General features: G+C 42.8%; 3 protein-coding genes across 3 annotated transcripts; 1 reads left to right on the forward strand and 2 right to left on the reverse strand.

Moving 5' to 3' along the window:
* Window positions 1–723: 723 nt before the first annotated feature.
* On the reverse strand, window positions 724–9940 carry LOC140556600 (serine/threonine-protein kinase pim-1-like). Its single transcript, XM_072680680.1, has 7 exons — window positions 9769–9940; window positions 2370–2537; window positions 2098–2201; window positions 1954–2004; window positions 1455–1830; window positions 1107–1283; window positions 724–830 (listed from the first exon to the last, which is right to left on the reverse strand). The coding sequence occupies exons 1-7, from the start codon at window positions 9938–9940 to the stop codon at window positions 724–726; spliced, it is 1155 nt and encodes a 384-aa protein (XP_072536781.1).
* Window positions 9941–9949: 9 nt separating this feature from the next.
* On the reverse strand, window positions 9950–11968 carry LOC140556601 (testis-specific serine/threonine-protein kinase 6-like; the record flags this gene model as incomplete). The annotated part of the gene is made up of 3 exons (XM_072680681.1): window positions 9950–9985; window positions 10073–10532; window positions 11184–11968. Coding segments are annotated over 3 exons (1281 nt in total), but the record flags the coding sequence as incomplete, so codon positions are not given.
* Window positions 11969–18124: 6156 nt separating this feature from the next.
* Window positions 18125–20473, forward strand: LOC140556602 (serine/threonine-protein kinase pim-1-like). Its single transcript, XM_072680682.1, has 7 exons — window positions 18125–18149; window positions 18427–18564; window positions 18742–18836; window positions 18930–18980; window positions 19101–19476; window positions 19648–19824; window positions 20423–20473. Exons 1-7 carry the CDS (start codon window positions 18125–18127, stop codon window positions 20443–20445), a joined length of 885 nt encoding a protein of 294 aa, XP_072536783.1. The 3' UTR covers window positions 20446–20473.
* Window positions 20474–27922: the final 7449 nt, after the last annotated feature.

Below are 27922 nucleotides of genomic sequence, written 5' to 3' on the forward strand. Positions count from 1 at the left end.
TCTACACCTCACCCAAGCTTCTACACTCACTCCTACACCATACCCTAGCTCCTACACTCACTCCTACACCTCACACTAGCTTCGATACTCACTTATACACTACTACCTACACCTCACACTAGCTTCTATACTCACTTATACACTACTACCTACACCTCACACTAGCTTCTACACTTCATACTGAATTCTACACTCACTCCTACATCTCACACTAACTTCTACACTCACTCCTACACCTCGCCCTAACTTCTACACTTCACACTCACTACTACACCTCACACTAGCTTCTACACTCACTACTACACCTCACTCTAGGTTCTACACTCACTACTACACCCTACACTACCTTTTACACTTGCTTCTACACCTCACACTCACTTCTACACTAATCCCTACACCTCACACTAGCTTGTTCACTCAGTGGGTCACAGACTGTGCCACATTTGTGTTATTTGTGTTATATTGTGATCTGTCTCAGCAGACCACCACAGAATTTTCTTCCCACAGCCTGAAACACAAACCAAACAATATGCATTAGATACAGATGTACTCCTTAAGATTTGCAATGCTGAGATTATTTCATGTTAATTGATATTTCTAGAAAGTCAGGAGCATGTACTAATATCACACTATCGGCTCCTCTCTATCACCAAAATACATATTTTATCTTGTACTGCTTCTTCTCTTAGCATTAACTTCCTTTTCTCCCTGGCTAACCTGATCCTAGGCTGACTCGTTGCATTGGAACCAACTGTGCTGCAAGATCTGCTGAAAAGTAGGCCTCCTGGATGGTTTGTACTGCAGGCACCAGCTAATCAGATTGCAGCATTCTGTGTAGAGTGATGGGATTGGATGAGAGAAAGATGCTTCAGCATGACATTTATCTTTTCTTTTCTTTTAATGATCTCTACATTTCAAAAAGACTACCATGCTATATACACAGATCTGAACTTCTCCATTTGGGGACACCTGGTATGTACTGCGATCCTTCAGCTTTAGTTCTGCATATTCTCCCAACTACAGATCTAGTTTCTGATTTCTGTCTCTTCCATTTAGATATGTGTCTGTTTTCTTCTTGTTTACCAAGATGCTCCCATTTATCTTACCACTGGATAGGCCGTCCTCAAAGCACAGAAGCCCCTCAAGGATATCCTGGCTGTTTCTAAAAGGCAGGAATCCACACACCATCCTGAACAGAAGGACTCCTAACGACCACACTGTTGCAGGCCTGGCATGGTACCTCCGCTTTAGGAGGAATTCTGGAGGCCAGTATTCCAAGGTGCCTGAGAACATAACAGAGGAAGAGAAATAAGGAGAGCTGAGCACAGATCTTCATTTCTATCTTCATTTAACAGCTCAAGTGGCTATGGGACATCAGGCTCCTCTGAGGATCCTCATTTTGTAAGCAATGTGTGAATTTTGTAGTGATTTCAGTGCCCTAAACTCAAATGTACCTGCATAATCAGTATGTCCAGCCTTCCTGACCCAGTCACCACAGCCAAAATCAATGAGCTTTAGCTCCGAGGTGTCCGTGTTGATGAGGAAGTTCTCTGTTTTGATGTCCCGGTGCAGGACACCTCGCTTGTGGCATTTTTTTGCCGCCCCAACTGCCTGGACCATTACGTTTCTGGCCATGTCTTCAGTGATGGAACCTCCGAAGTTGTCAATGAAGGCATCCAAGTCCATGCAGGGGTGAGGACGCTCAAGGATTAGAATATAGCGCTCAGGCTCATCAAACCAGTCGATGAGCTTTATAATATTGCTAACGGGTGGCTCACTCATCGTCTGCATGAGAGCCACTTCAGCAGGCACGGACTTGGAGTCATCAGGCTGCAGGAAAACATTGTGAGATCAGATAATAAGAACTGATCATGTGAAATCCAGTTCTGTGTTACTACTAGTATGCTTTATGGACAGGTTTTGAAGGTAAAACTGGGTTCTAGGTACACTTACACTTTGGACGTATAGATCACCTTCCTGTTTTGGGACAAATTTAATGGCCACCTGCACACAAGGATAATACAAGGTATTAGGATTATGGGGACTGAAAAGACAATAGAGGAGATAATGAAGTAATGGAGAGACTGAGGTAACAACCTGTAGGAGATCGGAGAGACGCGTTCCCGCGAAGACTGTTCCAAAGCCTCCTTCGCCCAGTTTCTTTCCAAAAATATATAAATCATCAAAGGTATCTGTGGAAAATAGTGGTGAACATGAGTATTAACTCTCTTTAGATCATTTATCATGAGTTTATCTATTAACATCACCTGCTATGCAGGGGGCAGTGGAATTTACATCATGTAAACTTGGATAATTAAAGGTTCCCTTATATACATAAGACCTTCTTCAGGTCTGACCAATGAACTGACCTGGCTTGGTGGTCTTCGTCTGTCCATGAGTTGTATCCTTGGGACGGTTTACGGTCCCTTTCCTCTTCTTCCTGGTAGAGGCTTCAGTATCAGGAACTGGACTCGTTCCTACCAGAACACTGCGGCTGGATTCCACCTCTGTCCTTTTCCTTTTTCTTCCACCACCATCTGTGTACAGGATGATTTGTATTTTTAATGGAATTTCATAGACCGTGAGCTGTGTATATTTCTGCTAATGGTAATACTAGACAGGTACATAACATTGATATACTATTTTCTTACGGTAAAGTGCTGTTTAAATGTGCTAAAACTGCACTAGTGTCCATAAACAATGTTGCTAAGTAAAGCGCATTTTGTCCCTTCACTAAAGTCTCATATCAGATTCAAAAGTGGCCTTAAAACAAAAGCAGCTCTAATAAGTAAAACTTCAGCAGGAGTGTATGGACTGACCTGTATGTTTAGAGCGCTGCTCCATCGTTTTCTGAGTGTTTTCGTTCATTGAACTCAACAGAAATGACCAACTTTCAAGTTGTACAGTTTTGCAGTTCTGCATCACTACCCTCATTTATTGTGACATCATAATGAGCTTGTTGCCACGGTGATGTACTGAAATCTAGACATGGGCCATGTATACTCTATATGTATGTATAGAAATGTGTGTGTGTGTGTGTGTGTGTGTGTAAGAGAGAGAAAGATAGAGCACCCATTGCTGACACAGATGTGCAAATGCACACACACAGCTTGTCTTACTGCCAAATACTGCCAACAAAATAGGACAGATAAACAATAATGTCTTGTGTTGTACACCATGCCTAATGCCAGGTGTGGGCTAGAGGGGTGTAAAACCCCCCAGTATTGAGCTGTGGAGCAGTGGAACTGTGTTCTCTAAAACGGAGGTGCTCCATCCAGTACGTTTGGGATGAGTTGGAGAGTTGGTGATGAGGTGGGGTGGTGATCATCCAATATTCTGACCTCTCTGATGCTCTTGTTGCTGAATGCAATCAAATCCTCACAGCAATGCTCTGGAATTGTTGAAAAAGCAGTGAGTAACGTTGATAAGGCCATGGTAATCTGCGCCATGCAGGTTTCGAGAGCTAGGGCCCTTCCTCTCTTAGAATTGTAAGACGTGAGCAGATTCGAGTGATAGCGTGAAAGTTAGCTTAACGAGGTGATAGAAGAGATGTACAGGGGTGATACAAGAGATAATAGATAGATGGATCCAGTAAATAGAGTTAAGTGGTGATGATTGTAGAACAGCAGTGTTAAAGAAATAGGTTTCTCAGGTGTGTGTGTGTTGGAATGAGGTATAGGAAAATGAATGAGCCCTGTCTGGATGTCAGAGAGGGAGATAGGTAAGGGTAAATCTTCATAAACCACTAAAGCAGCCCATATTGGCACCAGGTCACATGCAGTACAAGAATACTGTTAATAAGTCCTGTGGTTGTCGTATGGATCCTGGAATGTGGGTTTTATAGTGCAATTCCAATCTACCACCTGAGAGACAGATTTGACTAGGTTCAGATAGTTATATGTAGAAGGTGTGTTACTAACTTTATGCCTTATGTGAAGGAAAGTCTTTATATGGTTGAGATAAGTGTTGTTAGCCACTGTAGAAGAATAGTCTCTGGTATTTAAATGTTTGAGATGGATTAGATGATATTAACAATGATTGTAGAATGTTGATATAATATGATACTTATAATCTGAGACAAGTAGAGGAGTGTATTTAACATAGTACACTTTGTGTATGTATATAATTTTATAATGGCAAGCAGTTAATAAAGGAGTTTTAGCTCTTTGGCTCTCTGTTTGCAATGGCTAAGGCGTGGCTGAGCGCCAGATGTGTAATGAATTGCTAATGACAGGATATGCAGGGGCGGAGTATGATTTTTCCCCATGAGGGGAAAAAAAGAGTTTGGTTGTAATGTCATATGAGAAAATATATATTAGAATAATAATATTAGTATTGTTAAATATGTGTTCATGAGAAGATGACTAGAAGATAGTAAGAGCAGAATGGTTGGTTGTGTTTGCATGGGGGAAAAGATGTCTAATGGGTTTTCTCTGTGCTGATTGGGTCTAGTGGTGTTCCTGGTATGGCTTATGTTGAAAGGATAGACTGTAATTGATCCCAAAGACAGTTGGCAAGAAGCACTATATGATGGCTGTGATGACTTTTTGGTGTGCTGTGTCAGTGAGTGTGTTGCTTAGAGTGCTGATTGTGCTCTGTGAGTGTGTTAAGTCTAAGTGAATATTAGACCCAGTATAAACTGTTATGTAAATTGTTCAGGGTGTATAACAGACCATTAGAATGGTAGTGTTGCTTTTACTAGTATCACTGATGTTTGGCATTTACCTTACACAAAGTTCATTTATGATAGAATAGATTGAGGTCTTGGCTGTTCTGGCAAACCTCAGTTAATATCAATAACTCATTTAATTACAAGTAACTTATAATAAACAAACAAATAAATATAGTATAATTCAAAGTAGACAGTGACAGGGTAGTAACTTCAGTAATTTTAAGTAATCTTTTTTCACACTCAAATAACATGAGAGGCTATTATTATGCAGACTATGGGTACAAACGCTTCAAAAGGAATTACTCCTGTTAATGTGGTTAAGAAAAAATAATTAACTACTAATACTACTAATAAACTACTAATAAACTAAGACATCAGAGAAATGTCACAAGCGTTGGCCTGACATTGACCAACCATGGCCACTGGAGGGGACTCTTAATCTAGATGTAATTAAAGTAATGCAGGTGCTTTACTTTACTGGGTTTTGGGCACCATATTTGCTTGAGCAGATAGACTATGTCGTTGGTAGATGCACAGTTAGCTTGAAGAATAATTTTCGAAGGAGTGTAATGGTTCTACCTGATCACATCCCAACTCCACGGGGTCCTATGCGTGGGTTAGTAATGGACTTTGTTGACATGATAAAACCAATAGGAGGTAAGAGATGTATGTTAGTCATGGTGGAGCGATTTTCAAGATGGCCAGAGGCCTGTCCAACCAAATGGAAAGATGCATATTCCATTGCCAAGTTTCTGTGCAGAGAAGTCATAAGCAGGTGGGGACTTCCAGATCGCATATCCTCAGATAATGGGAAGGAGTTTGTGGATAAGACAGTGAAATTAATTAAACCACGTCCTGGGGCAGTGTATCATCCGCAAAGTCAGGGAATTTGTGAGAAAATGAAGGGTGTTCTAAAGAACCGCATTGTGAAAATGAGTAGTAACAGTTTGACAGTATAATAATGTTGTTGTTTTGTATAATATAGTATAATAATACAGTATAATACTATTGTGTCATTTGCATTTGATGTTTTGAAGGAAAGATATTGGCTGTTCTTTTCTATTTTTCCCTCCAGACTAGCTGTGGGGAATACCACTGTGAGGTGACTGGTGTTCAGAGATCCCAAGCTGCAGAAGAGGTCAGACATTGATAGACAATACAAATCTGGAGATCTGAAGACCTTTTGAACAAGGACATTGTAAAGGCATCCATCCAGACTCACCATATCATTACTACATCAAGGAACACCGCTGCTGAGGCATTGCAGTGTGACACATTTTAAACTTGTCATATATAACTATATGTACCTTAAACACATTAAATGTAGACATGGTAGTTTTTATATGTATAACCCATTGTTTATTCTATTATTATATCCTTGATTATTGTAAACTAGTTGTAAGATGTATGTAATAAAATGTATTTTATTATTGAGTAAGTACAGTGTGACCTCAGGGGTTTTGTTCTTTTCTCGACACTATGGGTAGTAATGGCAGGCAGGGACAGGTGTATTGGAAGGTCCGATGGGTCGACCAGCCTGAAAGTACACATTATTTTTTGTTCAGTGAGGTTCCACATGTATTTTACTCATACTTGTTGGCTTCCATATTCACTATGTACATCGGTAAGACATTTCTTCTTTTTACATTGGCATGGAGTACAGCATGTGGTCGCCAAGGGCAGAGGTACCGTGAGAGAGTTTTTCCTGTCTTGAGTGATTGAGGGACATTTAAGGTAAGATAGCTGCCTGGCAGGTTTTTGCTCTCACACTTAAATTTGGTGCTGAAGAAGGCACACTTTGAAGGAATTGTTGTTCAGATACACATGTAACCATGTGTATGTTACTCTTCTACTTGCTTGAGCCTCTGATGAGGTTCAAAAGGGGGGCAGTATGTAGTATATTCATTAGCTATGCAAATGTTCATAGACCTGAGGAAATGGTATGGAGTTGAGGAATAATATAGTGAGGCCCATGGCCTATAATTTGATAAACTATACATGAATTTAGTAAAAATAGGCTGTTGTTTAGACTGGACATACTTTCCAGTGTACTGTGTCTTTAGCATGTAGACCATGTACGTTAAACAGTGGTGGGGGCTGATTTTTTATCCCTTATGGATAAGATACTGACATCCTGCATATGGGAGCAGCACAACAACATATGACGTGTAATAGGGTATAAAACACAAGGTGTTCCTCTGTCTAGGGAGAGAGCAGAGAGGCATCCTGAATTGGCGGGCTCTCTCCACGGTGATCACGAGTCTCCTTTCCAAGAGAAGTCCTTCCAAGAACACCTCAATAGTTAAATACATGTGATTTAGATGCAGTATGATTTGGAACTACCACTTAGCTTTAATAAACTATCTGCTAATGTGGCTGTATTTCAGAGAGGTTGCATGCAAAGAAGATTGAAGTCGCTGCGCTCACAGATCTGAGTCTGCAGGGTCTAACAGCACTCACTGGTTCTTTCAGAAAGAAAAAAATAAAAATAAAATAAAATAAAATTCAGCATTCAACTTTAGGATTAATGATTCTTTCGCTAAACTATGCCCAGATGTTAAAGTTCAGTCACACGTGACGGATATTTTCTCAAATATCCAGTGGTTGTCGTCCTCAGCTGATTCAAGGAAATTTTCACCATTCCTTGATGTGCCAGGTACAGCTTCTGGGAATGCTCGTCCTTCTGGCTTCTGGTTTAGGAAAAGTTCACAGTTGCAAGTAAAGGAAACGTTTGCTTTACCCTTGTTCAGGTCGTGACTACCCGTTGCAAGCTTGATTTGAAGAAAGTAGCTGTGGAAACACTGATTAGATGTCCAGCTGAAATTCTAAAGGGTTCTAAGGTGATTAGAGTTAGGCCCTTTGGTTCTCTCTGTTGGGTGTTTGTTTACCTGGCTGGATAAACTCAGAGAGAGTTCTGTTGGTTCTCTCTGTTGGGTGTTTGTTTACCTGGCTGGATTAACTTAGAGAGAGTTCTGTCGGTTCTCTCTGTTGGGTGTTTGTTTATCTGGCTGGATAAACTCAGAGAGAGTTCTGTTGGTTCTCTCTGTTGGGTGTTTGTTTACCTGGCTGGATAAACTCAGAGAGAGTTCTGTTGGTTCTCTCTGTTGGGTGTTTGTTTACCTGGCTGGATAAACTCAGAAAGGTTGTTTCTTTGTTTGGACAGTCTTTTTATCACCTGTGTAGTCACACCCATTTTCTTCTTCTGGTGTTAAACATGCATTGGGAGTTTCTGGTGGTGTTGTCACCTACATCTACATATATGTGATTCTTTAATTGGGGGAAGTTTTCTGTCCTCAGCTTTTTAAAGTTTATTAAATGAAATATTAAGATTTAAACAGAAATAAGAGTAGTGTAGCTGTTGGGTGGTGTTGGGAAAACCATGACTCAGGGTGTTTTCTCCTAAAACAGTGAAAATTGGGAGGAGCAACATGCATGAAGCCCCTCCTCCCTAATCGGACCTCCTATAAACTTCACCTCTTCCATCTCTACGTCTACAAATCTGCCCCACCCAATCACCTCCCCTGTAACTCTGTCATCATTCCTGGCTCCACTAATCAGAAGTGGGACTTGGCTTCCTTCCACAATGTAGAAGGAGCAACATGAACTCCACCCCCCCCACCCCCGCTCTTACAGTCTTCTCCCAAATCATCATAAGCTAAAGACACAATCTGATCTAGCAAATTATGACTGACATTGACAGATTCAGCTTCATATGTAATTTTATTTATAAAGCACATTTTAAAAGAACTAATGCTGATCAAAGTAATAGTAAAGTAATAAACAGGGAAGACAAACATAAAACAAACCAAAACAAAAACACAACATTAACTCTCAACTACATTAAAAGGCCTAAGAATAAAAAATGAGATTTGAGACGGGATTTTAAAAATTGCAGTGTTGGGGCTCATCTGGCATGTGGTGGCAACTCATTTTATAGTTTAGGTATAGTTTAGTGCATCAGCCTGGATTTAGGGACCACCTGAAGGAGCTGGTCAGCAGATCTGAGTGACCTTGATGGAACGAATGGCTACAAAAGCTCAGAGAGAGAGGTGGAGCTAAATCGTTCAATGACTTATAAACAAAGAGCAAAATCTTAATCAATCCTAAAACAGACAGGGACGCAAATATGGGCGAGATGTGTTCTAGATAACGTGTTCTTGTTAAAAGACCAGCAGCAGTGTTTTAACTGTTGCTGTGCGATGGAGGCCTGACCGACACCAGCGTGAAGCCCATTACAGTAATCAAGTCTGGATGAAGTTAAAGCATGTAAGACCCTCTCAAAATCATTGAAGGTGTCAGCCCCTCTGTATCACGCCCTCCCCCAGGGCGATTCCGAGCCGCCGCCCACACGCTCACAGAATGACTTTTGTTGTGTTTACGTTCTGGTTTTGATTCATGGATTCGGTTCTTGTTCATATATGTTCATGTATGTTCGGTTCAGTGTCTTGGTTCAGTGTTTGATTCAGGCTCATCACGTCATGTTTAATTAATATGTTTCACCTGAGACGGGGGGGGGGGACTTAAGGGGCTTCAACGCTCAGTTCGACGCTGAGAATTACATTGTTTGGAACCTTGATGTACCCAGAGAGGTTCTCGTCTCTGACCATGGTGTGTTTAGGCCAGCTTCGGCTCGACTTCTTTGTTTGCGAGCAAGCCACCCGGCGGTTCAAGTACTCAGCGAGGTTCACTCACTATCTGCTTAGTTATTACACGTCACAACATTTTCAGTCGGTATGGCCGTAAGACCTAAGAAGATCTCTAAAGGACACAGAGAGAACAGTGTGAATACATTAGCGCACCCTTTGGACTGACATGTCTTACTCAAAGACGTTCCTTCATTAAATCTTTACTCTAAAGCAATTATTTAATATTAAAAATTACGTAATTAGCATTAATTTTTTACGGTGGACGTCATCGCACAGGAATCAGAAAGCCGGGTCTGAGCCTCTTTAGAGCAAGCCAGGAGCGACAGTGGCAAGGAAAAACTCCCTCAGATCGAGAGGAAGAAACCTTGAGAGGAACCAAGACTCAAAAGAGGAACCCAGACCTTGGGAGAAAAGGGTCCTCCACCAATGGCCCATGGAGCGAGACTTCACCCTGAGATGGATCCTTCCCATCAAAACTCCTGAAGCCTCCTGAAGGGCTCCTGCTTTCCTGCATCACTGTGGGCTGAGGGACAACAGGTTCTGCTTCCTCTACCAGCCCATGGAGTGGGACATTCCCTTCAGAGCCGGACCCAGCCAGAAGGTTATCGTTACCAGGAGCCATGCTTGATGTCTACAGGGGGTGAACCCTGTTCGTCTTCTTCAGGATCTGTTGGAGGAACAAAAGGACAAAGATTGAACAACTGAAACTGAAAGTTTTGGACCATCACAATCTCTCAACACTCGACTCACATACATTAAACTTGGGGAATCTCAGCCTCCTGTTTCCCTGCCTCATTGTTGGCTGCGCCTCCACAGCTTCCGTCTCTACCACTGGTTCATGGAGCAAGATGCCTGGAGTCCCATCCTCGCGTCTCTGCTCAGAACATGAAGAAGCAGGAGCTTCTGTAGAGGCAGCAGAATGACGAGCACCCTGCTGAGAAGACGAGGAGAAGTCGTGCACCATGGACGTCCTTTTGAAGAACTTCCTAATTCTTCTTTGAAGTGCTCGAGAAGCTCTGAGGATCGGTGCTGCAACATAGGTTTGAGCTGCCTTCTTAAGTGAAGCACAGCTGAAGCAGCCAATCTTCTCCCTCACGACCTCTACGCTTCCAGCTCCACTGCAGTCGTCCTCCTGGAGCGGGAGGACCTCTTGATGAGAGCAGCTTCCCCCATCCTCTTCATCAACAGGTACCACTAAAAACCTGCCGATAACTCTGGAGAGAAGCAACAGAGAAATGTACTTATTGTTAGTGAGCTGACACTATACTTTATCTACACTACATGGACAAAAATATTGGGACACCTGCTCATTCATAGTTTCTACTGAAATCAAGGCTATAAAAAAAAGAGTTTATCTTGCTTTTCTTGGAGTAACTGTCACACTGTGCAGAGAGACAGTTAGATTTTGGCAGGAGCATTGCTTTGAGGATTTGATTGCATTCAACCACAAGAGTGTTAGTTAGTGAGGTCAGGATGTTGGATGATGATCACCACCCCACCTCGTCATCCCCAACTCCCTAACTCATCCCAAAAGCACTGGGTGAAGCACCACCATCATTCTCCAGAGAACATAGTTCTTCCACTACTTCACAGCTCAATGCTGAGGGGCTTTATACCCCTGCAGCCCTATCCTGGCATTAGGCAGCATGGTGCAAATAGGTTCATGTTTATCTGCTCCAGAGAGTCCTATTCTATTGGCGGTACTTCTCTAAACTGACTAGACAAGCTGTGTGTGTGTAACTTAAAGTTGCTGAATGATTTCATTATAATCGGTGTGTCCCCAAACATTTGGTATATGATTAAGTGTATATAAACATTGAGCTTGGACTTGATATCCAGCACAACGTTCGACTTAAAGTTCTTGCCTTGATTTTAGCCAGGGGTGCCGAGTCACCTCTTTCACAGAAGGCCGAGTGACAGGATCTTTCTGCAGCATGTAGGAAATAAAGGCTTTGCAGGGTTCCTCCACTGCAACCTCCTCTGGATACTCCAAGGATCTCCGCTGGAGAATTGGGATCATAGCCTTCATGGAGTCGTAGAAGGGCAAGGACGCAGTAACCATGGCATAATAAATCACACCGAGGCTCCACACATCGCTCTTCTTTGGATCATACCTCTGACGCATGTTTATCTCAGGTGCGCAGTAGTAAGGATTTCCACACAATGTCTTGCATAGGTCAGGGAAGCCTCTTGAGAAGCATCCTAATCCAAAGTCGGCCAGTTTGATTTGACCATCAAAGGTCAGCAGAACATTATTTAATTTGAGGTCTCGATGGACAATGTTCTGCTGGTGCAGGAAGTCCACCGCGCTGAGAAGCTGGGAGAACCACGTTTTGGCCTGGTCAGTGGGGATGGGGCCAGTCTCAACGATATGATGAAGGAGATCTGTGGCAGCAGCCTCCATCACAATGTACACACGTTCCTGCATCTCAATAATTTCATGCACCTGAACGATGTGAGGGTGCTTTACTCTTCTGAGAATGGCGAGTTCCTGGGATTGTGCCTCGTAGTCCATTATTTTGATGGCCACCTGGTTTGGGTGCCTTTCAGATGAGGCCAGCTTAACTGTGCCGAAAGTCCCTTCACCGATGACGCTCAACACGTCGTACCCAAAAAATGTCAGAATGTCATCAGTTTCCATGTTTTCCCTGCAAACAGAAGGTAGAATTGACAGTTAGAGAAGGTAGAGGTATTTCCCCTGTGAATTGGAATAATAAGCTGTAGATATTAAACAAATAAGTCAAACCACTGGACTGGGAGAGCGCTTTCTTACATAACTAATTACAAAACTGTTCAACTCAGAAACTGAACACAGCGTTACATTAGAAGAAGGGCTTTTAGAGAACTGAAGTGTTTTTGAGTGTATCGCCCCCTAAAGGCAGATCTGTGTCAAAAAAAGGCATCATCTGACCAGAATCTCTATGTTATTTTTTAAATAATTAACATTTGTTTGTTGGATTTTTCAGAAGTGTATGTACAATATATACTGTATTGACAAAAGTATTGGGACAGCTGCTCATTGCTTCTTCTGAAATTAAGGGTATGAAGTATGAAGTTGGAGTAACTGTCTCTACTGTTCAGACTTTGGAGGAGCACTGCTGTGTGGATTTGATTGCATTCAGCCACAAGAGTGTTAGTGAGGTCAGGATGTTGACTTTTCACCATCCCACCTCATCATCCTAAACTCCCCAACTCCCACAAGTGTCATGTCCTAATACAGAAGGGGTTCTGTTCCATAGAAAGAGGGATAAACACTAAAAAGCAGTGGTTCTGGTCACAGTCTTTACGGACCTGCATTTGAAGTTCTGATGAAGGAGCTCTCTGCTCACAACACAGAACCTTTAGTGTGGAGTGAAAGACAAAGCCTTGTGCATTATGTCCAGTTGGGGTTCTAGACTCACACACTCATTAGCATAATGTGACGCCAGCCTTCTTTTGGCTCGAGCGGTTTGGTGTTGTTGTAATCAGTAATTAATAAATGGTTCTTACCTCGTCCTCTGTGCGAGAGAAGCAGACGTAGAATCTGTTTCTAGGTTCTAGATAATAAGGATCTAGATAAGTGTCCACCAAATGATGTCTGCACCAATAGTACCGTAGGAATCAACTGTCTCGCGAGCTGCTGAATCGTAACTGAGCCAATGAGGGACAACCTGCCCTTTTATAGGTGTTCCGATTTCGTGACATCATCGATGACATCACAATGGAGGGTGGAGCCTGGGCACTCTACAGTGTTCTGAGAAGCAGAGCTGTGTGTCCTTCATTGACTGTACACACAGTGCTGTGCAAAAGTACTGCCCCCCTCTGGTGGTTCTCTGTTACTGCAGATTTGCAGCGATTTCTTTTAGAACTTCCATCAAAATGTTCTAGATAAAGAGAACCTTATAAATCACTAAAAACACTACTGCATTTATTTACACAACAAATGTATTTTGCATGCAGATCAGCCCTGTGAAAAAGTATTTGCCCCTTCAGTTACTTCAGCAGCACATAACCCAAACTGCAGTGCTAATCAGACTGAGCTGATTGAACACAGCCAGGTCTGCTGAATGAACCCTCACTCATACTGAAGTTCAGATCAGGTCTGAATGACGGGATTCACAGAGCTTTATAGCAGAAGTACTGATTCAGGGTCTCCAGCTACCTGTTAAGACGTGGTGAAGATTTCCCCAAGAAAGGTGCATAAAGGAGCTGAGCATTCTGGGAAAAAGATCATCTGCACTTAATATAAGGGGAAATGGTTCAGTGTTTATTACTGGTGTGACCCTCAAACAAGCAGCTATTACTGTAATAATCCTAGACTAATAGACTGGCCAGTTTCAGCTGGTCAAGCTTGTAGACCAGTTTAATTCTTGACCAGTATAGTGTATGTTTTTATTTGAGGTTAATGGTTTAACTGGTCTACCAGTATGACCAGCAAGACCATACTGGTAGTTCATCAAGCTTAACCAGCGTACTGGTTAAGCTTGATTATAGGAGACTCTATTGTTCGACACGTGAAGATAGCTAGTCCTTTAGGGGCTCCAGCAGTGACTGTTAGCTGTTTACCGGGAGCCAGAGCGCCGGACATTAGCGGCAACCTTAAGCGGCTAGCAAACAGGAGATATTCGAGGATAGTGATTCATGTAGGGGCCAATGATATCCGTCTGCGGCAGTCAGAAATAACTAAGGATAATATTAAAGAGGTGGTTAAACTGGCCCAGACGATGTCCGATGCCGTAATTTGCTCTGGTCCCATCCCAATGAGGCGCGGCGCTGAGTCCTACAGCCGACTCACAGCGCTGAACCGCTGGATGTCCAAGTGGTGTTCCGAAAATCATGTGGGCTTCATAGATAATTGGTTAAAGTTTGAGGGCAAGCCTGTTTTTTTTTTTAGGTAGGGATGGTGTCCACCCCACGCGGGAGGGTGCTGCCTTACTTTCTTGCAGCATAGCGCATAGTCTGCTAGTTAGTTGGCAGAGGAGTGTAAAAGACTGCTGACAATCCAGAGCCGGGACCAGGCCGCAGACAGACCGGCTAAACCGACCGTCTGCGAGCTGCTCTGAGGCGTCACCCAGGTTTCACTGTATTGAGACTGTGTCTGTGCCCCGAATTAAAGCCAAACAGAGAACATCTACATCAGCTCGTTTTAATAATTTAATCAGTGTTAAAATCTCTCATTTCAACGATAACAGCAGCACCTCAGACCTAAAGCTTGGTCTACTTAACATTAGATCACTATCCTCAAAAGCAGTGATCGTAAATGAAATGATATGCGATCAGAAACTAGATGTTTTCTGCCTAACCGAAACCTGGATTAGACCTGATCAATATATAGCTCTAAATGAAGCCACCCCCGCAGGCTATAAATATGTACATAGCCCTAGATTATCAGGCAGAGGAGGTGGAGTATGTATAATCTACCAGAATACACTAGAGATTATTCAAAAACACTGTAACACCTTCACCTCTTTTGAGCTCATCTACATTAATATATCAAATCCGGCCACAAATAAAAATGTTTTCTCACTGATTAATATTTATAGGCCTCCAGGGCCCTACTCTGAATTTTTAAAAGAATTTAGTAATTTTGCTGCAGACTTGGCAGTGTGCAGCAACAAAGTTATAATAGTAGGAGATTTTAATATTCATTTTGAAAAAGCAGACGATCCATTAACAAAGGCGTTTGTATCAATTTTAGATTCTGTTGGCATTATACAAAACATAACTGGACCCACACATTACTGTAATCATACCCTAGATTTAGTCCTGACCCTGGGTGTTAGCATTGATCAGCTAAATATTCTACCTCAAGGCTCAGTAATATCAGACCATTATCTAATCTCCTTTGAGCTTCATCTTAGGCAAAATGTAAATTCTTCTCCCCAACACTGCCTAAAGCGCACAGTAACACCAATGACAGCTGTACAGTTTACTAAAAATCTCCCATCCCTATCAACCTTAGCTTACACTCCGTCAGACCAAACGGAGCTCGTTAAATTAACAAACGATCTAGAGAATACCCTCCGATCAACCTTAGACAAAGTAGCACCGTTCAAAAATAAAATGATGAGGCAAAAAAGGCTCGCACCGTGGTACAGTGATCAAACTCGTACCTTAAAACAAACTAGAGCGCAAATGGCAGACGACCAAACTAGAGGTGTTCAACTCTGCGTGGAAGGACAGCCTTAGTCAATATAGAAAGGCACTCATTAAAGCTCGCTCAGCGTATCTGGCCTCGCTGATCGAGAAAAACAAAAACAATCCCAGAATTCTTTTTAATGAAATCTCTAAACTTACTAAAAGCCAGGCAGATACTCAACCCCAGATCCCAACATCTTTAACCAGTCATGTTTTTATGGACTATTTTAGTAATAAAATAGAAAATATTAGACAACAAATCCAACCCTGCTCATTAAATCAAACATGGCCGTCACCTGATGTAGTTGCTTTAGAACATAACTTAGTTGTAGAACAAAGGCTGGAAGCCTTCTACCCACTTCCACAGCCTGAACTAGAAAAAATTATATCCTCAGCTAATTGTACAACATGTACACTCGACCCGATTCCCTCTAAATTGCTAAAAGAAATTCTCCCAATTATAATCGGACCTCTTTTAACAATTGTAAATTCATCCCTTAGCCTTGGGCATGTACCCCAAACCCTTAAAATAGCAGTTATAAAACCTTTAATCAAGAAACCAAATCTTGATCCTAGCGTATTATCTAATTATAGACCCATCTCAAACTTAACATTCGTATCTAAGATATTAGAAAAAGCTGTGGCCCAACAACTCTGCTTATACCTGAGTAAAAATTACATGTATGAGAAATTCCAGTCTGGATTTAGACTCAATCACAGCACAGAGACAGCCCTAGTGAAGATTACGAATGATCTCCTTCTTGCCTCTGATCAAGGCTACGTATCTTTATTAGTCCTACTAGACCTTAGTGCAGCCTTTGATACAATAGATCATTCTATATTACTAGAATGATCTATTGTATTACAATATGACCAAGCTAGTTGACCAACATCATAAGAATGACCAAATTTGTTGACCAGCTAAACCAAACTAGAAAACCAGTATGACTTGAAAGCTTGGACAAGTTGGCCATGCTGATGAACCAGTTAGTTCATCACACTCATACTGGTCAACCAGCTTGGTCATAATGATTGACAAGCTTGGTCAGGTCAAATAACAACACCACATCCTATGCTGATCAAAATCCATTGCAGGTCATGCTGGTCGACAGTTTGGTCAAGCTGGCTATTCTGGTGGACGAACTTGGTTAGGTTGGTCCTGCAGGTAAACCAGTTAAACCATCAAACTCAAACACCAACAAACATACCCTTTGCTGCCCAAAATTCAAGCTGGGTCAGAACATCTCCAAAACCTCAGGCAGGTCTTGTAGGGGGTTCCCAGTATGCAGTGGTCAGTACCTACCAAAAGTGCTTCAAGGAAGGAGAACCGGTGAACTGGTGACCCAAGGCTCTCATTAATGCTCATGGAGGCCCCGCCCACCTCACAACTTACAGGACTTAAAGGATCTGCTGCTAATAAAAAAAAATACTAAATAAAACTTGCTGCCTAGCAAAAACACAAACACTGAATCTCTCCCAGAGCTGAACTGCACTGGATGCCTTTTATTGAACGTATTGCTGGAGAAGCACATTCTAAATATTAGATATGATAAGATATGAACTCTGTAATTTCTAACAGACCATTATTAATTATTACTTAACAGATATTTATTGCACACTGCATAATTTGAACACTACCCCTAATTATTTATTATTCTTTGTCTGCATTGTGTTGCTCTTGTTTTCTGTATGCACTGTGTCTATGTTACATCATGGTCCTGGTGGAATGTTGTTTCATTTCAAACTAGCTGAGTTTTTCTTAACTAAGCAGTGAAGCACTTTTGTAAGTCGCTCTGGATAAGAGCGTCTGCTAAATGTCATAAGTGTTAATGTAAAAGGGAGACAAAGAAAGTGGCTCGGGTCAGACCACACAACACTATTCCATCCAATTATATCTATGCGGCGTCAGCGAGCTGGAAAACGGGCCTTGTCTAACATTGCGTGTTGGACAAGGCCCTTAGCCAGCGCACTAACACCATGGTAGTGATGTTGGATGAGGCTGTAGATGGTGTGCTTTTGAAGGCGTGTTTGTGTTAGCTGTCTTTTGGTCTGACAAAAGTATTTGGACACCTGCTTATTCATTGTTTCTTCAGAAATTAAGTATATTCAACTATATTAATGTCCAGGGAAAACTTTCTACTCAATTTCAGAGCAATGCTGTGAGGATTGGATTGCATTCAGCAATAGGAGCATTAGAGAGGTCAGAATGTTGGATGATCATCACCCCACCTCATCGCCAACTCATCCCAAACGTACTGGATGGAGCACCTCCGTTTCAGAGAACACAGTTCCACTGCTCCACAGCTCAATACTGGGGGGTTTTACACCCCTCTAGCCCACACCTGGCATTAGGCATGGTGTACAACACAAGACATTATTGTTTATCTGCTCCAGAGAGTCCTATTTTGTTGGCAGTATTTCTCCACAGGGACTAGACAAGCTGTGTGTGTGCATTTGCACATCTGTGTCAGCAATGAGTGCTCTATCTTTCTCTCTCTCACACACACACACACCTATACATACATATAGAGTATACATGGCCCATGTCTAGATTTCAGTACATCACCGTGGCAACAAGCTCATTATGATGTCACAATAAATGAGGGTAGTGATGCAGAACTGCAAAAGTGTACAACTTGAAAGTTGGTCATTTCTGTTGAGTTCAATGAACGAAAACACTCAGAAAACGATGGAGCAGCGCTCTAAACATACAGGTCAGTCCATACACTCCTGCTGAAGTTTTACTTATTAGAGCTGCTTTTGTTTGAAGGCCACTTTTGAATCTGAACTTTAGTGAAGGGACAAAAATGCTCTTTACTTAGCAACATTGTTTATGGACACTAGTGCAGTTTTAGCACATTTAAACAGCACTTTACCGTAAGAAAATAGTATATCAATGTTATGTACCTGTCTAGTATTACCATTAGCAGAAATATACACAGCTCACGGTCTATGAAATTCCATTAAAAATACAAATCATCCTGTACACAGATGGTGGTGGAAGAAAAAGGAAAAGGACAGAGGTGGAATTCAGCCGCAGTGTTCTGGTAGGAACGAGTCCAGTTCCTGATACTGAAGCCTCTACCAGGAAGAAGAGGAAAGGGACCGTAAACCGTCCCACCAAGCCAGGTCAGTACATTGGTCAGACCTGAAGAAGGTCCTATGTATATAAGTAAACCTTTAATTATCCAAGTTTACATGATGTAAATTCCACTGCCCCCTGCACAGCAGGTGATGTTAATAGATAAACTCATGATAAATGATCTAAAGAGAGCTAATATTCATGTTCACCACTATTTTCCACAGATACCTTTGATGATTTATATATTTTTGGAAGGAAACTGGGCGAAGGAAGCTTTGGAACAGTCTTCGCGGGAACACGTCTCTCCGATCTCCTACAGGTTGTTACCTCAGTCTCTCCATAACTTCATTATCTCCTCTATTGTCTTTTCAGTCCCCATAATCCTAATACCTTGTATTATCCTTGTGTGCAGGTGGCCATTAAATTTGTCCCAAAACAGGAAGGTGATCTATACGTCCAAAGTGTAAGTTTACCTAGAACCCAGTTTTACCTTCAAAACCTGTCCATAAAGCATACTAGTAGTAACACAGAACTGGATTTCACATGATCAGTTCTCATTATCTGATCTCACGTTTTCCTGCAGCCTGATGACTCCAAGTCCGTGCCTGCTGAAGTGGCTCTCATGCAGACGTTGAGTGAGCCACCCGTTAGCAATATTATAAAGCTCATCGACTGGTTTGATGAGCCTGAGCGCTACATTTTAATCCTTGAGCGTCCTCACCCCTGCATGGACTTGGATGCCTTCATTGACAACTTCGGAGGTTCCATCACTGAAGACATGGCCAGAAACTTAATGGTCCAGGCAGTTGGGGCGGCAAAAAAATGCCACAAGCGAGGTGTCCTGCACCGGGATATTAAAACAGAGAACTTCCTCATCAACACGGACACCTCAGAGCTAAAGCTCATTGATTTTGGCTGTGGTGACTGGGTCAGGAAGGCTGGACATACTGATTATGCAGGTATATTTGAGTTTAGGGCACTGAAATCACTACAAAATTCACACATTGCTTACAAAATGAGGATCCTCAGAGGAGCCTGATGTCCCATAGCCACTTGAGCTGTTAAATGAAGATAGAAATGAAGATCTGTGCTCAGCTCTCCTTATTTCTCTTCCTCTGTTATGTTCTCAGGCACCTTGGAATACTGGCCTCCAGAATTCCTCCTAAAGCGGAGGTACCACGCCAGGCCTGCAACAGTGTGGTCGTTAGGAGTCCTTCTGTTCAGGATGGTATGTGGATTCCTGCCCTTTAGAAACGGCCTGGATATCCTCGAGGGACCTCTGTGCTTTGAGGACGGCCTATCCAGTGGTAAGATAAATGGTAGCATCTTGGTAAACAAGAAGAAAACAGACACATATCTAAGTGGAAGAGACAGAAATCAGAAACTAGATCTGTAGTTGGGAGAATATGCAGAACTAAAGCTGAAGGATCGCAGTACATACCAGGTGTCCCCAAATGTAGAAGTTCAGATCTGTGTATATAGCATGGTAGTCTTTTTGAAATGTAGAGATCATTAAAAGAAAAGAAAAGCTAAATGTCATGCTGAAGCATCTTTCTCTCATCCAATCCCATCACTCTACACAGAATGCTGCAATCTGATTAGCTGGTGCCTGCAGTACAAACCATCCAGGAGGCCTACTTTTCAGCAGATCTTGCAGCACAGTTGGTTCCAATGCAACGAGTCAGCCTAGGATCAGGTTAGCCAGGGAGAAAAGGAAGTTAATGCTAAGAGAAGAAGCAGTACAAGCTAAAATATGTCTTTTGGTGATAGAGAGGAGCCGATAGTGTGATATTAGTACATGCTCCTAACTTTCTAGAAATATGAATTAACATGAAATAATCTCAGCATTGCAAATCTTAAGGAGTGCATCTGTATCTAATGCATATTGTTTGGTTTGCGTTTCAGGCTGTGGAAAGAGAATCCTGTAGTGGCCTGCTGAGACAGATCACAACAACATTAGGGGATAACACAAATGTGGCACAGTCTGTGACTCATTGAGTGAACAAGCTACTGTGAGGTGTAGGGATTAGTATAGAAGTGAGTGTAGAAGCTAGGATGATGTGTAGAAGCTAGTGTGAGGTGTAGGAGTGAGTGTGAGGTGTAGGTAGTAGTGTAGGAGTGTGTTGATGCTAGTGTGAGGTGTAGGAGTGAGTGTAGATGCTAGGGTGAGGTGTAGTAGTGAGGTGTAGAAGCAAGTGTAAAAGGTAGCGTAAGGTGTAGTAGTGAGTGTAGAAGCTAGGGTGAGGTGTAGAAGCAAGTGTAAAAGGTAGCGTAAGGTGTAGTAGTGAGTGTAGAAGCTAGGGTGAGGTGTAGGAGTGAGTGTGAGGTGTAGGTAGTAGTGTAGAAGTGAGTGTAGAAGCTAGCGTGAGATGAGTAAGTGTAGAAGCTAGGAGTGAGTGTAGAAGCTAGTGTGAGGTGTAGGTAGTAGTGTACAAGTGAGTGTAGATGCTAGTGTGAGGTGTAGGAGTAAGTGTAGATGCTAGGGTGAGGCCTCCATCAGATCAAAGGAGGTAAGCAGTCAGAAAGGCTTGGCTTGTTTCATTAAGAAAATAAACTCTGAAACGTTGCAGCTCTGGTCATTTACGTGTATCACTGTGCTAACGTCTGGTTACACCCATACATTTGGCATTGCATAAAGACACTGTATTCATGATGAAGCCATTCCACAAGTTCATGGTGAGAAATGAATGTGCTCTATTGGTGTAATGTCTCAAAAGATCATTTATAAACTTTAAGACAATGATACTGGTTAAATAAACACATGCTGACAATCTACCAATCTACAATCTACCAATCCACCAAAAAACACTAAGCTACTCTAGTCATACTGGCTCATATCAATTTGTACTGCTGCTGTTTTTAAATACTTCTAATCAAAGCACATAAAACTTGAAAATGTCAATTTAAGTTCAAATATAGGACTGTGAACCAAAGACATATCACCTTACCTGCTACATCAACCTACTACTTAAACCCTGTACATAGGCCCACACTGCAGTTCTCATAATTAACATCAGCTTCATCTACCCTACAACTGAGCCCTGTGGCTCTGTAGGAAGATGGTTATTCAGGAGCTTTGTTGACCACTGTTGTGGATTGTGAACTGTGCATTGCTGGCACTGGATGGCAGCATTACCTTTTGGTTTGATCTTTCTTGCTGTTTTTTATATATTTTTTTTTTATCTTTGTTGGTCAATGAACATTATTCACAGGATCATTGGCCATTCAGGTGCCTGTGGTTTAGGCCAGACAAATAAAGTAAATACTCAGTATGACTATATTATATACACACACAGATGGGGGACAATTGGAAGAAAAATCAACATAATGTGTCTCACTAAGGTGTTGAGCCACCATATGTATCCAGAACAGCTTCAATGTGCCTTGATATGAACTGCTCTGTAGGGATGAATACCACTCTTCTAAAAGATAGTTCCTCAGTTTTATTGATGGTGGTGGAGAGTGCTAAGGCATGAGTCCCATTGAAGTTCAACTAGGTTGAGATCTGGTGAGTTTGAAAGCCATAGGATTTGAGTTCTATCATTTACAGAAGACCAGCATAATGCCCTCCACAGCATAACCGAACAACCAGACCACTTACTGTAGGGTTCAAAGCATTTAGGTCTGTACTGTTCTCTTCAGGTAGGCCACACATGCACTCACCCACTTGTGGAGAATATGGTGAAGCATTAGAAATCAGACTGTCTCAGCAGTGCCTGTGATTGTCGCACCGCTAAGCTCTCAGGTGGTCATTTGTCTTTGTATCAAGCGGTTTCTGCACAGTAGCCTGGCTTTAACACCCTTATCTATGTAGGTGTGGACGGACTGTTCATGCTGACAGGCTGATCATATCCTGCACTGCCATTCTCCATCATCTGAGTAACATCTGCTCGTCCGGTTTTCGTACATATCTCAGTATCACATGAACATCACGCTCACTGACTGCGAATATGTGCTTTCAACCAGATGAGCAGTCGGAGACTGAGGCTACTGCCATCTGTGTCCCAATACTGAACCCTCTTTTAGAGTCAAATAGATCTTTTCCTCTTGCCTTTGTGATCCAGAAATGAGTTCAACTGCATAGGATCATCTATTAGCGACCATTCGCTAGTCTTCTGTTTCTGAATGAAGGTTAGAGAAGTGGATTTGAGAAGGTTGGCAGTTCAAACCTTGAAGCTGTGTCACCAATTTTGTGAGCAGTTACTGAAGTTAAAATTGTCGCTAATCTGTCCAAAAAGGATTTTGTCCTGGGTTTAATAAACTCTCATAAATTGCTGTTCAAGAAGGGTATATTTTCAAGATGATAATGTTGATAAGGGAGTTAAACGGTTATCAGATCAGTAATAAATGTGTGAGATATCTACCTTGGCTAAAGTAGTTCGTTTCAGCTGTCAAGCTGTAGGCTAGCAGGATTAGCATCTTGTTTAAGTGTAAATATAGATTGTTGAGTGTAAACTCCTGCTGAGCGAATTTTCCTGTATCCAAGTTGGTGAGCCAACCCGAGACTACACTTCCCAGAGTACTGTGCGAGTGACGTCAGTAGCGGGGGCACCCCCAAACGGAGCCGCAGAGAAAGATACACACACAGAAAAGAGGAGCAGACACTCAAAACACACCTAAAGCCTTAGTCTACTCAGGTAGTGAAGATTTAGACACACTGTCTGACACCTTGACACAATATTACACACGGGGGAAAAGGAAATGACGTTGAATTATTATTACAAAAAGAAAAAACAGTTGGTTCTCATTTCAAGTTCAGAAGAATTATTGATTAAAGTTGAGTTAAATATCTCACGAATACTTGACTCTGAAGTTTTTTCTAACATTGAAACTGAGCTGAGTGACTTATGTGCACTGGGTTTTGGTGTTATATCTGAACTTGTGCATTTTTCCCAGTAACTATTTAAATTTTTATAGAGCCTCATTGAACTAAAATTTCCCTTCATAACTCATTTGTACCCCCTCCTCTAATTATTTTAATATTTTGTGTTTTCTTCCCCATCAGCCTCCAACAACCATTCACACGCACACACGCACACACACACACACACACACCCTTTAAAAGGAGGTCACATCATTTCTGTTGTGGTGGAAAAATTGTGACAGAAATGAAAAGCTGAGTCTCTGAGTCAGGATCAAAGTGAGTAACAAATGTATTGGAGTAAGACAATGCAATGCATAAAATCTTCCTCAGTGCAGAACAGTTTCTCAGAGTCTTTATACCCTCAGCCCCACCTTGGTTATGGTACAATTATCAGTCCATTCCTTTATGTAGCTAGAAGCAAAATCATCACTGTATATCATATTTCACTCTTTTGCTACCTGTTAGCAGTGTTCGGGCACATTCCGTCCCCAGTGCACCCCCCTCACACTGGCCTTGACCGATTTTGGCCATCATATCTTCAGCTGGAGGTGAAAGAGGAAGAGAGGAACAGGATGTGTCTTACACAAGCATACATGGTCATCACTGATTAAAAGAAATTAATAATGCCCTCTTACTGATTATGAAGCAATTTAATTAACAAGTTCAATCCTTCCAGATTGCTTTCATCAAACAAAGGTCCCAGCCCCAGTTCAGAAAAAAAAGTTTCAGTGATACAGTTACACAGTAACTCTCCACAGCAAAGCAGAAGCACCAATAACATGAGAATGGGCAATATCATGAGGAATACACTGCTTAAGTTAGCTAGAATAGATCCCCAACCTCAAGACTATGAATCAACCCCTCGTTCTTCATTCCTGAGTTGGGCAGCTACAGTGCGCATTCGGCACAAAACCATGCTGATGTTACCCTCCTGAGCATCGTTGGGAGAAATATAAGTACAACAGTGTTCACCAACCATGCTACAGACCCCCCCCTTCCTTTGCTAAGAGTAAATCCAGTGCCATGCGATTCTGTGTAGTCACTAACCTCAGTGCAGTTAGTTCGGACCTTACTCCTTCCATCCCCTTAATGGTCTGGTTTACAGTAGCTAATCTATAGTGAACCCTGTTGAGGTCTCTACATAAGGCCCCCACCCCATACATTGGAAATAAAATCTCAGCAAATCGTTTACCTTCAGTAGTTAGTTTGTGTTCATCAGGTGCGGATAAGTTATTTGATGTGTCACGTCGAGTGTGGAGGCGGGGGTGCATGGAATACAGGGTTATGTGTGCACTCAAACGTACCAAAGCACAGCGGCCCCACTGCAGTTTGGGCAAATACAGCAGTAGTCTATGGTGACAGTGCCAGTACCAATCAGGTATCCAAATGGGTTTATCTTTGTTGAAAGTGGTTAATCCCCCAAATTCCCTTACCAAATTCACGGAGCTGTTGCATTGACTAGGATCTAAACCCCTTTGCCAATTACTAATTTGATTACCTGTGAGTCCAATACATTCTTCCCTGGGTGTCTAAAGTAAACTCTCTCAGAGCCATCAGAATCATGTTTGCAGTTAGGATATACAGTGGCCCTATGATGGCCAGCTCAGCATGTTCCTCCTTCATCTGTGCAGGTCCCATATCAGCACCCAATCACATGCCTTGTGGTCATGGAAGGGCTGGTCAGCCGGTTGCGGCAGCACTGCTTTCACCTGTTTAGACACAGACAAAAGCGCCTCACACAATGAGACGCAATATGCCATGAGAGAGTGGTCAAGTAACTGATTGTCCAGTGGGGGTGGACCTAATTCCGTATTGGGAGGCCTGCCAAACACTATCTCAAAGGCACTGAGACCTGTTCTTTTTTGTGGCCTGGTTCTGCTTTGCCAAAGAACCAGGGGGAGGCACTTAACCCACTTATCACAGGCCTGTTTGTTGTGTCATTTTTGCAAGACCATTTTTAATGGTCCCATTAACCCTTTAGACTGCCCCAGCGCTAACGGGTGATAGCTGCAATGGTGTGCCATTGTCACCTGAGACTTGTTGTGGCAGGCCCCACCTGGGGATTACTTCTCTGAGGAACGTTTTTGCCAGGGCTTTGCCATCCTGAGTACCTGTGGGGAAAGCTTTAACCCATTTACTGAACATACATACACAGACCAGGAGAAACCGTTTCCCTTCTGCCGGTGTTAATTCCACAAAGTCAACCTGCCAGTGCTGAAATGGCTCTGTCACTGGGGGGTGACCCACAGGCTGTTGTGACAGAGGTTGTGTGTGTCTGTGTGTGTTTTGTGCCTGTGAGACAATTAGAACAAACATTTTGGGTGAGTATAGAGAGTCCGGGTGAATATCAGTGTCTTGCTATCATATCCATTATCCCCCCTTTGCTCATGTGACTCCTCCCATGAGCAATAGCAATTAACCCTTTCATGTATGTCTTTGGGAGACATGGTCTATTTGTTGCAATGTGTATTCACACATTGTTTTGTTTGATGCACCCTGATTTGGTCCACTGAGCTTTTTCTTGAATTTCTTGCAGGGTGGGTTTCTCTTGATCTGTTACAGGCGCTGCGCGAGCTGTGCATTTGGCCACATGATCTGCGAAGACGTTTCCCTCAAAGGAGAAGGCGAACCAGAACCTGCTATCTGGATGGTTTGGTCCACTGGAGAATGCATTCGCTAAATCTACCACTGTGTAATGTGTGTGGTCTGTAGGAATTTGAGACAAAATAGTATGGGGGTTTGGTAGTTCAGGTGCTCAAGCCTGAACTGCAGCATTTACTGCCTGCAGGTCCTGAACAAACCTCCACTCATCCCGGTCGGGTTTCTTGACTGGAAAAATTGGTGTCCTAACTGGTGAATCTGGACATGGCACTATGACCCCTGCCTCAAGCAAAGCTTGAAACACCGGTCCAATACAGTCAACCGCTTCAGGTTTCATGGGGTACTGAGCTTGTCAGGCCTATATGTGGATTTAGGTGTAATGGATAATGGCTCACAGTCTTTAATCAATCCTATATCATGCTTACTAGAAGCCCACAGCTGAGGGGGAAGTGAAGAAAGCTTCAGTTCCTCCTCTTCTGTGAGAGTGGCAGCCTGAATCAGTGGAGGTGAGCCAAACAGCTCCACTGTTCGCTCTGCTCTCAGCCAGGACTAAAAGGGGCACTTCCTCATCTTTGTGGAAGCGCTATACTGCACATTGGAGGCGCTCTGTATTGGCCCAATCATTAGCCCTGGCCACCCTCTAGGCCCATGGCCCGATATCTTGCCATGGGAGGGTGCGTTTAAATCTGGCCAGGGAGACGTGGGGTTAAGAATTTCCTACTGTGAATAACGCATTTTGCTGTTTTGTTAGTGAAACTAGGGTTTCCGCCGTTTTATCACTCCATATGAGTACTGTGGTTAATAGGGGTTCTGTCCCCGGTGTGAGGAAACGTTTTTCATAATCATGATCAGGGCCCTGGCTGATGTGAGGTGCAATGTAGGTTACTCTTTTTCCACTGCAGGGGGGTTGATAGGCATTTTTTTTATCCGAGGCAGAAAAAATGGTGACCGTTTCTCCCTGCTCATCAACGCTGCGCCACATGTAAGCATACAACGGAACACTCTGACGCTACCTGTACCATGCATGGTTCTGAAAAATCTACAGCCAAACCCTCCGGGGAGCTGATTAGAGTACACCCTAGTTTACACATTAAATCTCTGGCCAGTAAATTCACAGGACAAACAGAAGACATCTGTTTGTCTAAGGAACATTGGAGGGGCACAGACACCTTTTCTCTGACCACTTCTCCCCCTACTCCTATTAATGCTTGGGATTTTCCCTTTTGCGTGTCACAATGAAGCTCATTAGTCCTAATCACTGAATGGCCCGCCCCGCTATCTACCAAAAATTCCAAACTCCTCATTTCTACAATCAAAGTCAATTTTGGCATACTTAATGGGCATGTTGTAAGCTATTGCACTAATGAAAGATAGGGAGAAGAGGAAGGCACTTCCCTTTTTGCTGTGTCAGTGGGTCCCTTTTCACCATCCTGCCCCTCCGCCGCTCGTCACTGCTCCTGATGCACCGCTGCTGGTTTTCCCTCCTCCTGGACATACTGCTCGGAACAATCCCTGGCAAAATGTCCATGCTTGCCACAACTGTAGCATCGATTCACCCATGATTCACCCTGATCCGCATTTGATTGGTTTGGCTGGAAAGCCCATTGCCAGCAAATCCTCTTCCTCTGCCCCTGCCTTGTCCTCGACCCTCGGCCTCCCCCGTGTGGAGCGTTAGTGGGGAAGGCTGCAACTTGCTGTACCATCGTCGACATGGCTTGATCCAACGTGTCTGTTCGCTTTTTCTCTTTCTTCTTTGACTGAGCGTTTAGGAGGTTCTCATGATGCTTGGCATGGTCCTCTATCATGGCGAGGGGCTGTCTGGTATACCCCACGCAATGCTGCTTGATAGCGTTTGAGAGCTCAGATCTCAGACCCATCAGGAAGCTGTTGCGCAGGTGTGCTTCCCATGGGGTCACAGCTTCTGGATTATTTACTCTCGC

The sequence above is a fragment of the Salminus brasiliensis genome, chromosome 5 (assembly GCF_030463535.1).
Source record: "Salminus brasiliensis chromosome 5, fSalBra1.hap2, whole genome shotgun sequence".
NCBI classification, from domain to species: domain Eukaryota; kingdom Metazoa; phylum Chordata; class Actinopteri; order Characiformes; family Bryconidae; genus Salminus; species Salminus brasiliensis.

What these genes read in the sequence shown, in the direction of transcription:
- LOC140556600 (XM_072680680.1), bottom strand. Translation starts at nt 9,940, where the DNA reads ATGGCTCCTGGTAACGATAACCTTCTGGCTGGGTCCGGCTCTGAAGGG. An exon ending in GTCTCTCCGATCTCCTACAG is followed by an intron (nt 2,005 to 2,097) that starts GTTGTTACCTCA and finishes CCTTGTGTGCAG; the next exon opens with GTGGCCATTAAATTTGTCCC. An exon ending in GTGATCTATACGTCCAAAGT is followed by an intron (nt 1,831 to 1,953) that starts GTAAGTGTACCT and finishes GTTTTCCTGCAG; the next exon opens with CCTGATGACTCCAAGTCCGT.
- LOC140556602 (XM_072680682.1), top strand. Translation starts at nt 18,125, where the DNA reads ATGGAGCAGCGCTCTAAACATACAG. An exon ending in GCAGCGCTCTAAACATACAG is followed by an intron (nt 18,150 to 18,426) that starts GTCAGTCCATAC and finishes TCCTGTACACAG; the next exon opens with ATGGTGGTGGAAGAAAAAGG. An exon ending in TGAGGACGGCCTATCCAGTG is followed by an intron (nt 19,825 to 20,422) that starts GTAAGATAAATG and finishes TTTGCGTTTCAG; the next exon opens with GCTGTGGAAAGAGAATCCTG.